The 15,576-nt window shown below is 39.5% G+C and overlaps 1 protein-coding gene across 1 annotated transcript in view; it reads left to right on the top strand.

Annotated features, from left to right (window-relative positions):
* The window catches only part of LOC142547421 (uncharacterized), a 26,926-nt gene extending 11,350 nt beyond the window's left edge, over window positions 1-15,576 (top strand). Inside the window, exon 3 of the mRNA XM_075655718.1 lies at window positions 15,318-15,576. Coding sequence (XP_075511833.1) covers window positions 15,318-15,382 — 65 coding nt within the window. The 3' untranslated portion in view covers window positions 15,383-15,576. The remainder of the gene's footprint in view (window positions 1-15,317) is intronic.

Raw genomic sequence — 15,576 nt, 5'->3', positions numbered from 1 at the left:
AAGTCTGCCAATGACTCTCCTATCTCAAAGGCTTGAATATAAATCTATAAACAAGACATCATCATATCAAGAGATTTGAATATAAATCTATAAACAAATCACAATCATATAAAAAGATAAACAATAATTCTAGTATGTGATTTTGTTGGGAAACTCAAACTGAATCTCATTTGAGTGGTGTTTTCCCCAAACAAAACATGCATCATACCTTTCTTGTTGAACTTTTATCGATGTCGAGGTCTCGAAGTCGAAGTGAGGCACAATGAATCTGAAATGGTAATGTTCAATAGATACAAGATCAACATTCCATTCAATCCATACATGTACTTAACAATATTCATTCTCGGTACATTTTGGACGGCATAACGACGTATTATTTCGATACCGATCAACTCAATAACATATATATAATATCAACAATTCCCAATTCTCAATAATCATTCACCACACTTCAAAATCTGCATAATCCCCTATACCCATTTTCTGAAAATACAAAATAATCACATACGATAATCTTTCTTCGATCCGTTTTGAAATATACGTTCAGAGACATCACAAGAATACATAATAACCATCAATATCTGATTTCTTCAACATCTTAACTTCAAAACATGTTGAAAGTTAACAATACTTACTTCCTTTTGTAGCCAATAGCAAGAGGAGTACGAATATCACCTCGGATCGAAAATCGGATAACTAAATGTGAGACAATCACAATTCTAAGCTAGGGAGAACTTGGAGCTTTTCTGAATCTCTTTCTCTCAGTTATTGCTGATGGAGATGAAGAAATATAAGTGTTACACATTATATAGCTCATGCCATGTGTCAACTTAGTGTGCATGCTGGACCTCTCGCGCATATGCGCGCCCTTAACTCGCGCATATGCGCGAGACATATTGTCTCGGCATCAATACCTCGCGCATATGCGCGCTTCATCTCGCGCATGTGCGCCAAAGTCTCTGGAGGTGTCGCGCATATGCGCGCCTTATCTCGCGCATGTGCGCCAATACTTCTGTACTTTTCGCGCATGTGCGCCGGTCTAGTGGCGCATATGCGCCGAGTTCATCTCATATCTATAATTTGCATCTACTTTCTCGTCTCTTCCGGTCCGATACAAGGCGTCTACAGTTACCTTAATTATCAACAAAACAAATCTGATTATGATAATCAAATTCTCGGGCCTTACATTTCTCCCCCTCTAATGCGATCCCGCCCACGAGATCTTTAATTTTTCCCGATCTTTGAAACAAGTAATTGATAGGTGTGAAAATCGCCTCTAGATCACGCGGTCTAGCAACAATTCATCAACGATAGAAACAATCTCGTTCAAGAGAACCTCCAAAGAACCCGTCCTTGGCAACCCTCGTGATATTCGATTGACAAACGCACAAAAGATAAATCTTTTGATAAGTTTGATTTGATACAACGCAAAAGTTATAACGAAACTTAAGCTTGTTTTTGAGAGAATTCTCAAAAAAGTTTTTATAAACTCAATCAATAATGAACAAAAGTTGTTTTCAATCAATAAAATTCGTCTATATATTGATACCAAATCAAAAAGATATAAAATCTACTTGCCAAGATAATAAAAACTCTAAAATAGGAAAGTAGGATTCTTTCCGAAACTGACTCGCGCTCGGGCGGTAGAATATTACCGCTCGAGCGCCAAGGCTTCTGTACTACTCGCGCTCGGACAGTAAGTATGGCGCTCGGGCGTTAATATTGGACCACTCGGGCGCCGATGCTGCTGGACTCAACTTCATCTATCACTTGAATAATGTTCTTGTGACTTCCAAACTCACTTCCATGCATCAAAAACCCTCCAGCACTTTGCACCTTGCTTGTAAGACCTTCTTCATTGCTCATAAGTCCGTGCAACGCTTCCTTGAACTTCTTCAATCGTCCCCTCGTGATTGGTCCCTCCGGCAACTCCAAAGGGTCCCATGCTTTCCTTGGCGCCTGACCATCCGTGTTCGCATCATCCTCCCCTTCTTGAAAAGGATTTGTCCTCAAATCTTTGATACCTACACAAAAATGAAGCAAGTTAGTAATAACAAGAATTGTATGACTAATATGCTTACCTTTAAACTCAAGTTTGTAGGTGCTATCGCTTGCTCGCTCCATCAACACTGGACTTTCCAACATCACCATTGTCTTTCCTATAAACTCATCAACTTTTCCACATATCAAGTAACAAATGACACCAAATAATAACAACAAGATATCATTAAGTATCACAAAAATCAGATTTCTCCCCTCCTTAGACCTAGTCAACACCAAAATAATATCCACACACGTGTATGACCATAGTTCACTAGGAATAAGATATAACTGATGCCTGACATATGAATACACTCGACATGTCATTCTCCTGTATGTAATGCATATACCCCAATCACACTCAACATGTCGTTTCATGTGCAACCAACACATAAAATCATTCATTTTATCAAAGGTAAAAACACCACTATATGCATCACTAGTACGTAACTCATGCAATGAATGTAGAATGACGAATTTATTCTCCTTAAAATTGTACTCATTATGAACATAAAAATTCTTATGTTCGATGCATGATTCACAATTCCACCCAATAGACCTCCTCATATGCAACCATAGTAAAAATTCATGCATCCTATCAATGACCCTATTTACTTCATGGCTACCAATCAAACAAAGGTCATGCGCCTAAATATCAAGCAGAAACTCATGCAATAGGTGTGTGATGAAAATTTTATTCTCTTTAAACATGTATTCATCATAAACAAAGAAATAAGCATCTTCATCCCTGCACCTCTCAAAACCATAACCAAACAAATATAAATCATGCAAATAGGACACAGTAAATGTACTATCCATGCAATCATTTAACTCATCACATGAATTTAATTCTGATGCACACAAGTCATTGCCATGACAAAGCCTCATCAATTTGACAATCTTTGAACACTCAAAATAACTAACATTTGAATTTAATTCATGCATTATATCACCATCCTCAATGCTGTGACTCCCTGACAAAATCGTCATCTCATCGTTAGACCATTTGGACATCACACTTTCAACACTCACCCCAAATTCTTGAGCACAACACAACAATGAACTAAGATAAGGACTAAAGTCATACCTCATGCTTGTTGCATTGGCAACTATGCTTACCTCACGGTGATTGCTCTCAACGCCAAATGGATCATTCCATTGCATTTTTACACATTCCACATTTGCTCGTCTCCTCATCACAACTTCATCATAACCCTGCAAATGAGAAATAACAATGCTCGGGATTGAACCGGCTATATCATCACAAGAATAATAAACCACTTTGTACAAAGATACTTTAAGGGGTTTATACAAAAGTAAACAACTCTCATCCTCACTCTTTTCACTCTTTTGGGCCTTAAAATTATTTTTCTTTTCTTTTTCTTTTTCTTTGGCCTCTTTTGCATTTTCTTTTTCTTTTCTTTCTATGGCCATCTTACTCTTTTGATCACTCATTTTTCGGCCATTTTAAATTCTTTTTCACTCTCACAATTAAATTGCAGTTGATCATCAGTAATTACAACTGAAATAGGTTGATCAAGAAAGGTACATGATGAATCATAACATGTGTGCAACAAATTATTACTACTTTATTCTTTCTCCTCCATAGCGCACACACATTAGAAGAAAATTCATCATCTAAGGATTCACCCTCCACAGCACAACATTCTATGCTCAAGTCAGAAATCAGTGGGGTACCAACCTCCTCAATTCTCTCAACCTCCACTTTAGGTTCAACAACAATGCTCACATCAACTCCACACTCGACTGCATTCTTAGATTCACATTCAACTCTAGACTCCAGTACATTCATCTCCTCCTTTGTACATTGGCTAATATCATGTCCAAACTCTAGACACCAAATAAATTGAATATCATAAGTACTAACATTTGAAATTTTAGATGTACCTTGATACCCATGCTTCAAAACCAACTTCGGTCTAGTTATGACCTTCTTCTCTTCACTCGACCTTCGTGCGGATGTCAAGAACTCCTTCCACGAGTCAATTCCTTGCCTAGCACTCGATTTGCACCTCCTATCATCACGATCCAAATGCGATGCTCTATCCCCACCAAATCTACTACCTCGTCTCTTCTCATTAGCTAGTCCCTCAAGCCTATCCAACCTTTCATGTAAAGGCTTAAGCTCCTTCTCCCATATTCTATCAATCCCCCTTAACATTGTTTGAAATTGAAGATCGTCAATCATTATACCTGCAAGAAAAGGTTAGTAGAAACAATAAAATAAATAAACTTCCTCACCACAAATCCTCACTAGTCACTCCAAGGAAAATTCACTCGCACTCGTCTTTTTCCCTCACCACAAAACCTCACAAATCACTCCAATGAAAATTCACTCCACTCAAATATTTTTCACTCAAGTGAGAATCCTCAAGGGGGAGCTTAAGTCTCGTGGCTTCCACGTATCAAACTTATGAGATCAATCCTATGACGCTTGAAATTCGACTCACTTAGACCACACAAGAACAAGCAACTCTGGAAATTGACTAGAATGCGACTAAATGACAAGGACAAACTTAACGCTGAAATATAAGCGCTAAAATTCCAACAAACACCCGAGTCAAATATATATATATATATATTTTTTTCTGCTTCTTTTTTTTTTCGGGTGAACAGTACGCTACAGTAATCCGGAGATGAACAGTTATGAATAATTTCGGCGGATGAACAGTAACTCCGCCAGATGAACAGTAATTTCGTAGACGATGAACAGTATCTCGGCGGATGAATAGTGCCGTGAACAGTAAATCTGGCAATGAACAGTAATTTCGGATATGAACAGTACTTTCGATGAACATTAATTTCCGATATGAACAGTACTTCCGATGAACAGTAACTCTGGCGAATGAACAGTAATTCGCGATTTTTTATTTTTTTTTTGAATTCAACAAATCCGTAGAAATCGCTACACGAAAATCGGTATTGAAAATCCTACGAAGAATTGAACGGATACGCTTACTTGAATCAAAAACCAAAAGCTCTGATACCAAATGATGCGATCCCGTCCACGAGATCTTTAATTTTTCCCGATCTTTGAAACAAGTAATTGATAGGTGTGAAAATCGCCTCTAGATCACGCGGTCTAGCAACAATTCATCAACGATAGAAACAATCTCGTTCAAGAGAACCTCCAAAGAACCCGTCCTTGGCAACCCTCGTGATATTCGATTGACAAACGCCACCAAAGATAAATCTTTTGATAAGTTTGATTTGATACAACGCAAAAGTTATAACGAAACTTAAGCTTGTTTTTGAGAGAATTCTCAAAGAAATTTTTTATAAACTCAATCAATAATGAACAAAAGTTGTTTTCAATCAATAAAATTCGTCTATATATTGATACCAAATCAAAAAGATATGAAATCTACTTGCCAAGATAATAAAAACTCTAAAATAGGAAAGTAGGATTCTTCCCGAAACTGACTCGCGCTCGGACAGTAAGTATGGCGCTCGGGCGTTAATATTTGACCGCTCGGGCGCTGATGCTGCTGGACTCAACTTCATTTATCACTTGAATAATGTTCTTGTGACTTCCAAACTCACTTCCATGCATCAAAAACCCTCCAGCACTTTGCACCTTGCTTGTAAGACCTTCTTCATTGCTCATAAGTCCGTGCAACACTTCCTTGAACTTCTTCAATCGTCCCCTCGTGATTGGTCCCTCCGACAACTCCAAAGGGTCCCATGCTTTCCTTGGCGCCTGACCATCCGTGTTCGCATCACCCTCTAAGAAATGATTTCGTCCTCGAAATCGCAGACAATCAATTAAATCAAGTAGAAGAGGCAATGTAATCGAAAATGGAACGAACACTCACATCATAGAAATAACTCGGGATATCTCTGTCTCATCTCTGACTCTGTCTCCCAAGTTGCTTCTTCAGTGCCATGACGACTCCACTGGACTTTCAATAGTGGAATAATCTTCGTTCTGAGCTGTTTTTCTTTTCGATCAAGAATCTGTATCGGTTGTTCAACATAACTCAATGTCTGATCCAGCTCAGCTTCGTCACGTCGAATGACATGAGAATCATCAAGCATATACTTTCGCAACATTGATACATGAAAAACGTCATGTATTCCGTATAGAGAAGGAGGAAGAGCCAGTCGATATGCTCTATCGCCAATCTTTTCAAGAATCTCGTATGGACCGATGTATCTAGGAGACAACTTCCCGCGTTTGCCAAATCTGACAACGCCTCTGAAAGGAGAAATCTTCAAAAATACTCTGTCTCCTTGTTCAAATACTAGTGATCTACGTCTGATATTGGCATACTTGGCTTGCCTATCCTGTGCCGTCTTCATTCGCTTCTGAATGATCTTCACCTTCTCAGTCATTTCCCGAATCATATCAGGCCCAAGTTCTGGTACTTCAGATATATCATCCCAATATAGAGGAGATCTGCACTTCTTGCCATATAACGCCTCAAACGGTGCCATCCCTATGCTCGTTTGATAGCTGTTGTTGTAAAAGAATTCACACAACGGTAGTGAATCTTGTCGACTAGTGCCAAAGTCTAGCACTACAGCTCTCAGCATATCCTCTAAAGTCTGGATAGTCCGCTCTGACTATCCGTCTATCTGGGGATGATAAGCAGTACTCAGGTGTAATGTCGTACCTAGAGCCTGCTGCAAATTGTGCCAAAAGTGTGAAGTGAATCGTGGATCACGATCTGATACGATAGACTTCAGCACACCATGTAATCTGACAACTTCTCTGACATACAACTCTGCCATCTGATCGTGTCGGTATGTCATTCTGTATGGGATAAAACAAGAAGATTTGGTCAATCTATCAATAATGACCCAAATCGCATCACAGCCCCGGGATGATCGAGGTAACTTCGTCACGAAATCCATGGAGATGTGATCCCATTTCCATTCAGGAATAGACAAACTCTGAAGTAAACCTCCGGGCTTCTTTCTTTCGGCCTTCACCTGTTGGCAATTTAAGCACTTAGACACATATTCGACAATATTTGATTTCATCTGTTTCCACTAGAACTGTGCCTTCAAGTCGTTGTACATCTTTCTGCCACCAGGGTGAATACTGAACCGACTACAGTGCGCTGCTGACAATATCAGTTGTTTCAACTCTGAAACATCTGGCACTACAATACGGTTATTCTCATACAGGACAAAATCATGTACCTGATATTCAGACTGATGTCCTGATCTGACCATCTGAATTGACTTCTGTATATCCTGATCTGTTCTTTGAGCTTCTTTGATTTTCATGATCAAATCTGGCTCAACTTGAATCGAAGCAAGTCGTAGAGGTCTACTAGCTGTATCAAATGTTAAACCAGCCAAACAACAATCTTCAACTAAATTCGAAACACCTATCGTCGATAAAGATAGGGCACAAACCTTTGGACTCAAGGCATCTGCTGCTGCATTTGACTTCCCTGGATAGTACTTGATCTCACAATCAAAATCTTTCAGTAGATCAAGCCATCTACGCTGCCTCATGTTCAACTCTGACTGAGAAAACAGATACTTCAGGCTTTTATGGTCAGAGTAAATCTCAAATTTCTCACCATAAAGATAATGACGCCAAATCTTTAAGGCAAATACGATAGCCGCCAATTCAAGATCATGGATGGGGTATCGAATCTCGTGTGGCTTCAGCTGTCTAGAGGCATATGCGATCACATGACCCCCCTGCATAAGAACACATCCCAGCCCTCTGTGAGATGCATCACAATATACAACGAAATCGTCAGTACCTGAAGGAATCATCAAGACAGGTGCACTAGTCAGCCTCTTCTTCAACTCTAAGAAGCTAGACTCGCGATCCTCCGACCACACAAAGGGTGTATTCTTTTGCGTCAACTGGGTAATCGGCTTCGCAATACTGGAGAAATCTTTGATGAATCGTCTATAGTACCCTGCTAGACCCATGAAACTGCGTATCTCAGGCACCGAAGTCGGTCTCGGCCAACTGATCACAGCTTCCACTTTACTCGGATCCACGGAAATACCATCTCCAGATATGATATGACCCAAGAAGACAACCTGTCTCAGCCAAAACTCACACTTTGACAGTTTCGCATATAATCTTTCATTTCTTAGTGTTTGCAACACAATTCTCAAATGATTGGCATGCTCATTTAAATTCTTGGAATACACCAAAATATCATCAATAAAAACAATAACAAACTCATTTAAATATCTCTGAAAGACACGGTTCATCAACCCTATGAACACCGCTGGAGCATTCGTTAAACCAAAAGGCATGACAATAAATTCGTAATGTCCATACCTGGTTCGGAATGATGTCTTTGGTATATCAATATCTCGTACTCGTAGCTGGTGATATCCAGATCTCAGATCGATCTTGGAATAGATAGATGATCCCTGCAACTGATCAAATAAGTCGTCGATACGAGGCAAAGGATATTTGTTCTTTATCGTTGCCTTGTTCAGTTGCCTGTAATCTATACACAATCTCATAGATCCGTCTTTCTTTCGCACAAATAGCACTGGTGCGCCCCAAGGAGACACACTAGGTCTGATATATCCCTTGGCTAGAAGATCTTCTAATTGTGCTTTCAATTCTTTCAATTCTATTGGAGCCATCCTATATGGAGCTCTCGAAATAGGAACGGTACCTGGAATAAGATCAATGCTGAAATCTACCTCTCGGGCTGGAGGTAACCCTGGAATCTCGTCAGGAAATACATCTGCAAACTCCCGTACTACTGGCAAATCTGCCAATGTTGGGCTCGATTTCAGTAAATCTACTGAATAAATAAGGAACCCTTCTGCTCCTTGTTGCAACAATCTACTCATAGTCAGAGCAGATACTAAGGGAATCCGAGATCTGGAACCCTTACCATAGAATTTTCACTCCTCTGTCATTTCAGGTCTGAATCTTACAATCTTGTGAAAACAGTCTACGGTGGCTCTGTACTTAGTTAACATATCAATCCCGACAATACAATCAAAATCAGATAAACCAAGTACAACACATTCTAAATCGATCTCATGCCCTTCAAACTGTAGTAAGCAATGTCTAATTGAAGTCACAGATATCAGACCACTTCCCAACGGAGAAGAAATAGACACTATAGTAGACAATGACTCGACAGGCAATGCATGTGTCAATGCAAAACGTTCTGATATGAATGTATGTGATGCACCTGTATTTATCAATACATATGCAGGATAACCGCAAAGAAAACAGTTACCTGCAATAACATCGTCTGGCGCATCCTGGGCTTGCTTCTCGGTCAGTGCAAACACCCTAGCCTGTTGTTTGGGAGGTTGGCTCACTGTCTGGCCACCTCTGGCTCTAGGTTGAGACTGTGTAGGCGTGGGCTGGAAGGAATGGACAGGCGAAGCTTGCCTTTCGGGCTGAGTCACTGATGCTGATGACCCTGTACTCTGAAATCTCTGTGCACCTCTCTGGGGACAGACTCTGGCGAAATGTCCCTGTTGCTTACATATGTTACATCTGCCCATCACCCCCTGACACTGCTCTGTGGGATGTCGGCCTCCACAAGTAGTACAATATACACCTGTCACATCTGTACTCTGAACAGGACCTCTCTGTCTTGATCCACTGGAGCTCGATGAACTGCTCCCTGCTCTCTTGAACTGCTTACCCTTAGCTTTCAAAGAATCTTTCTTCCCACTACTACTGATTCCAATATCAAATCGAGAAGGAGGTGGTGGAAACTGTGTGGCGAACGGTGGCGGTCTCTGACCCTGAACACTATAGGAAGCTCCTCGCTGTCTAATCAAGCCAGCCTCTGCTCCCTTCGCTCGATTCAACGCCTCAGAAAAAGTGTTGGGTCGCCCCGTGTTCACTAGGGTGAAGATATCCGGATTCAAACCATTTATGAACTGATCGGCAACTGCCTCATCATTCCCTTCTACATGAGGTGCAAATCGAAGCAAGGACGAGAATTTGGCAACATACTCCTCTATGTTCCATTGGCCCTGTCTCAAGTTTGCAAATTCGGCCCCTTTGTCTTTTCGATAGGAGACTGGAAAGAAACGTTGATAAAATTCATCTTTAAAGACTTTCCAAGTAATATCAATACCTCGATGTTCTAAGGCTCGTTTCGCCGTTAGCCACCCACTCTTGGCCACTTCTTGCAATTGATGCCCAATCAGCTTCACCCTACGTTCATCTGTATAGGCAAGTGATTCAAATAACATCTCTATATCATCCAACCAGCTTTCGCAATCCGCTGCATTCTCAGTGCCTTTCAAAGTCGGGGGTCGGAATGACTGAAACCGCTTCAACAGAGTCTCCATCGGGGTAGCGGTTACATCCATCTGGGTACCTGACGTACTACCTTGTTCTAGCACTTGACCTGCATCTGGTTGTGGTATTTTTCTAGGCGGCATATTTGATTATCAAACAGATTAGGATACAATCTATACAATCTGTCTCAGCCCTCCTCTGATCATATACCTCTGATCCAGAATCGATTCTGATTCAGTCTTTACAAGTATATGCTGTAAATCAACTCAGATACAATACACATATAATAGGGAAAGCATTAAATCATGCTAGCACATCAAAAGCAAGGAAGAAGACTCGATCTACCCCGCTCATTATATTCTATCTCAGTCTACAGAACCTACTGCTCTGATACCACCTGTTGTGGGGATTCGGGCTCTAACTCAATTCTTTTCGGGATTAATTGGATCTTTATTCAAAATGTGGGTCAAATTTTCGCTTTTTAACATTAATTCAAATGTAAATACTAAGCATAATATCTTTCTTTATTTCATTACAACACATATAATATACATGTCATGTTTTTACTACAAACACATCACTAGTGTTTAATACAAACCATAAACTACGAGTAGTACAAATCTAGTACAACATCACTAGTGATCTTCTGCGCCCGTAGTCACCACGCTATCTTTATCTCATCTCTGACGTGACCCAGATCCTGCCCCACCTGTTGTTATGCACACATATAGACATAACAACAGCCGGAAACCCCGGTGAGAACAAATCCCAGTATAAAACATGTATACATGCTGATACGAAATCATAAGTCATGCATGAAAGCAATAACAATGGCTCCATAGTCTATAAAACCGATCTATCTAAACATGCAATTCAAATCAAATCATGTCTTGACTCGAATCGACTCTATTCTAGGGATCCCGGTGTGAATAAGACGTCACTGTCTGTCACCTACCCTCCCAATCGGGGTAACTGTACGTCTTATTCCTAGACTTCGGTCATGTCTGTGTCGAATGTCTACAATCGGAGTGAATCTAATCCGAAGCGTCGATACTACCGAACATCTAGTTTGGCAAGTCTGCCAATGACTCTCCTATCTCAAAGGCTTGAATATAAATCTATAAACAAGACATCATCATATCAAGAGATTTGAATATAAATCTATAAACAAATCACAATCATATCAAAAGATAAACAATAATTCTAGTATGTGATTTTGTTGGGAAACTCAAACTGAATCTCATTTGAGTGGTGTCTTCCCCAAACAAAACATGCATTATACCTTTCTTGTTGAACTTTTATCGATGTCGAGGTCTCGAAGTCGAAGTAAGGCACAATGAATCTGAAATGGTAATGTTCAATAGATACAAGATCAACATTCCATTCAATCCATACATGTACTTAACAATATTCATTCTCGGTACATTTTGGACGGCATAACGACGTATTATTTCGATACCGATCAACTCAATAACATATATATAATATCAACAATTCCCAATTCTCAATAATCATTCACCACACTTCAAAATCTGCATAATCCCCTATACCCATTTTCTGAAAATACAAAATAATCACATACGATAATCTTTCTTCGATCCGTTTTGAAATATACGTTCAGAGACATCACAAGAATACATAATAACCATCAATATCTGATTTCTTCAACATCTTAACTTCAAAACATGTTGAAAGTTAACAATACTTACTTCCTTTTGTAGCCAATAGCAAGAGGAGTACGAATATCACCTCGGATCGAAAATCGGATAACTAAATGTGAGACAATCACAATTCTAAGCTAGGGAGAACTTGGAGCTTTTTCTGAATCTCTTTCTCTCGGTTATTGCTGATGGAGATGAAGAAATGAAAGTGTTACACATTATATAGCTCATGCCATGTGTCAACTTAGTGTGCATGCTGGACCTCTCGCGCATATGCGCGAGACATATTGTCTCGGCATCAATACCTCGCGCATATGCGCGCTTCATCTCGCGCATGTGCGCCAAAGTCTCTGGAGGTGTCGCGCATATGCGCGCCTTATCTCGCGCATGTGCGCCAATACTTCTGTACTTTTCGCGCATGTGCGCCGGTCTAGTGGCGCATATGCGCCGAGTTCATCTCATATCTATAATTTGCATCTACTTTCTCGTCTCTTTCGGTCCGATACAAGGCGTCTACAGTTACCTTAATTATCAACAAAAAAAATCTGATTATGATAATCAAATTCTCGGGCCTTACACTGAATTTGTTGAAGAGATGAATGAAAAGATTGATTTGATCAGAAAAAGAATGAAAGCATCTCAGGATCGTCAAGCTAGCTATGCAAATACAAGGCGTAGACCTTTGGAATTTCAAGTCGGTGATCAAGTTTTTCTAAAGGTGTCACCATTTCGCGGCACAATGAGATTTGGGAAAAAGGGAAAGTTAGCTCCACGTTATATTGGACCATATACTATCGTTGAGAGGATCGGTTTGTTGGCTTATAGATTGAACTTGCCGCAGAGTTTGTCTACTATACATAATGTGTTTCATGTATCTATGCTGCGGAAGTATGAGCCAGATCCATCTCATGTTCTGAGACACGAGAATGTGGAGTTAGATAGTTCTCTTAGCTATGTTGAGTATCCTTTGCAAATTCTTGATCGCAAAGAAAAGCAGCTTCGTAATAAGACGATTCCTCTAGTCATGGTGCAGTGGAGAAAACATGGGACAGAAGAGGCAACATGGGAGCTCGAGGCTAGAATGCGTCAAGAATGGCCTCATTTGTTTGAGAATGTGACAAATTACTCCATGTACTCTGAGTTTCCTATGTACTAGCAGTAATGTAAATTTGAATTCCTTTTATCTTATTTGTATTGAATATTCTGATTTCGAGAGGCGAAATCTTTGTTAGAGGGGGAGAATGTGATGACTTGATATTAATAACTCAATTATTTGGCAAGAATTGATATTAATTATTTTAAAGTGCGAAATTAAAATAATTAAGCTAAATAAATTTAATAGTGTGTTAAAAATGTGTATTAGAAAATATCGGAAGTATAAACGATATTAAAATACATGTCGGAATTAAATAGCACATGGAGATGAAATAAATTGGACCAGGTCACAGTCTAGCATTTTGAGCAAACATTTAATAATTGCAAATGCATATTTATATATTTGTGGGTTGTATATTTTTATGGGTTATTTTATAAGGAAACCCATTTCCCCTTCACCATTCCCGTAAGTCTTCTCCTCAACCCTACCTCACGCCTCACCCTCTTCACCAGCTACCTTCTTCGTGTCTTGTGGTTCAACCACCATAGCTGACAGTAATTTATCCAGCAACCATCAGCTGAAGCTCGTGCACCTTGTTCCTTGTTTGAATCGAAGAAGAGACGAGCTCTTCCATTGTGCAGCGAGCTGCGTGTTGCTGCTGCAACATTTTTCCAGCCCTTTGCTTGCCTTCTTATTTGTTCCTTGGAGGATTGTAGAGGCTAATTCTTGCTTCATTTCAGTTTATAGGAAGCTTTGGAAGGTAATCCCTAAGCCTAGAGTTGCAAATTTGTTCATGGGTTTCATTCTTAGCTACTGCGATATTTCGAGATTTTGGTGTCTAGTTTTTTTGGATATTTGGGTATGTTACACGAAGAATATCGACTTGTGGTTCAAATAAAACTTGTAGAACGTTGTGTTAGCTTTCTACAGCCACTGGAAAATCGTAATTACAATAAGAAACGGATTTGATATGATTTTTCTACCATAATGTGTCAAAAACCGAACTCTGTACTGATGCGTGCAGAAGACATTCTGTAATTCGAGTTTGAGACCTGTTTTCACTCGGATTCTGGACTTGTGATCTAAATGAAAGTTGTAGAGCTATGTCTTGTCTTCAAAACGATAATTGACCCGTTAAATTCCATTAAGAATTGACGGAGTTATGCTCATTTTACCGAATCTGCTCAGTCTGGGAATTCAGTCCGCGAGTTGGTGAGTAATAGCATGTTCTTGCTTAATTCTGGAATTATCTACTAAGATTTTGGGAATGATTTCTTCTAAGAAAACTTAAATATTTGAGTTTTCTTTCATTTACAATTAGCGGATTTTGAATTGGGTCAATAATGAATTAGATATGAATTTTATGCTACAAAGTGTCGAACCAGAATCTGTACAGATTTATTGTTTTTAAAGTTTCTTGTTTTTGGTGTTTATCAGCATCTAGATGACCGATTTTTGTGTCGGTATCTTCTGATGAAATGTGGGATTTTGAGTTAGGATTTCAGCCATATATGATAAGTGTAATTCAGTTAGGTTTTGATTGAGTTATGACCTTAAAATCGATCCTAGGTACAAGCTGGAATTTGTAAATTGTAATTGGATAAGAGTTGAGTATTTAATTGATGAAAATAAATTAATTGCCACAGGTTTTGATAACCAGGAAGCGCCGAGGTCTTCGTAATTATTGTGGTAATTTAATTTGAAGGTTAAGGTACGGATTGATCGATTTCTTACAGCGTCTATGTCGACGTGTAATTTAATTGATGTGAGTTAATTGATTTTATGTGAATTATGTGATTATGTGCTCTTTGTGGAATTTGGATGCAAATTTAAGATTATTTCTCGTTTTCTTAAAATAAAACATGATTTTCAAATATATTGGAATAATCTATGGATTGATATACATTGTTGAGCACACATTCATATTGAGCCCTTCAGTTATTGATACCCGTTGATATTCGATTGAGATCTGTATATGATATTATATTGTGTCTTGTGGATTTTGGGCACCTTGACTCGGTCCGGCTTAGGTAGTACTGACATCAAGTGTGAAGCCATATCCCCAGACACATGTCCGCTGAGTCGTGGACCAGCTCGAGCATATATTATGATTGTTGATATCGATCCTTTGACTCCTGATATCCAGACATCTTGCACCCGTACATGCATTGCATTGATTTCATTACATGTCATTTATATATGCTGTAATTTATTTGATCTTTGTACTGGGGTTTGACCCCTGTCCTTTGGGACTGCTGTGGTTTGTTCTGTGTTTCCATAGCAGGTCATGTAGGTGGTTTGTCTTCGGCTGCTCAGGATGAAGCACCGAGGGGCGCTAGAGCTCTTTGAGTTTTGAGCTCAAGCCTTTATTGTTTTTCTCTGTGAGTTCAGTCACCGAGTCCCTAGATATTATATTTATCTATTATGGAGTCTATGTATTACCGGGGTATGCCCCGAGTAGTTGTATATTGTGTTTGTGGAGGGTCGTTGTTGTGATTGTGCCTGGTTGGCATTGTTTCGTATTGAATGTTTGTTGAGAGTTT

Source organism: Primulina tabacum, chromosome 5 (assembly GCF_025594145.1).
Source record: "Primulina tabacum isolate GXHZ01 chromosome 5, ASM2559414v2, whole genome shotgun sequence".
In the NCBI taxonomy this organism is placed as follows: domain Eukaryota; kingdom Viridiplantae; phylum Streptophyta; class Magnoliopsida; order Lamiales; family Gesneriaceae; genus Primulina; species Primulina tabacum.
The sequence above is the reverse complement of the archived record's forward strand: the minus strand, read 5'-3'. Positions and strand labels throughout refer to the sequence as shown.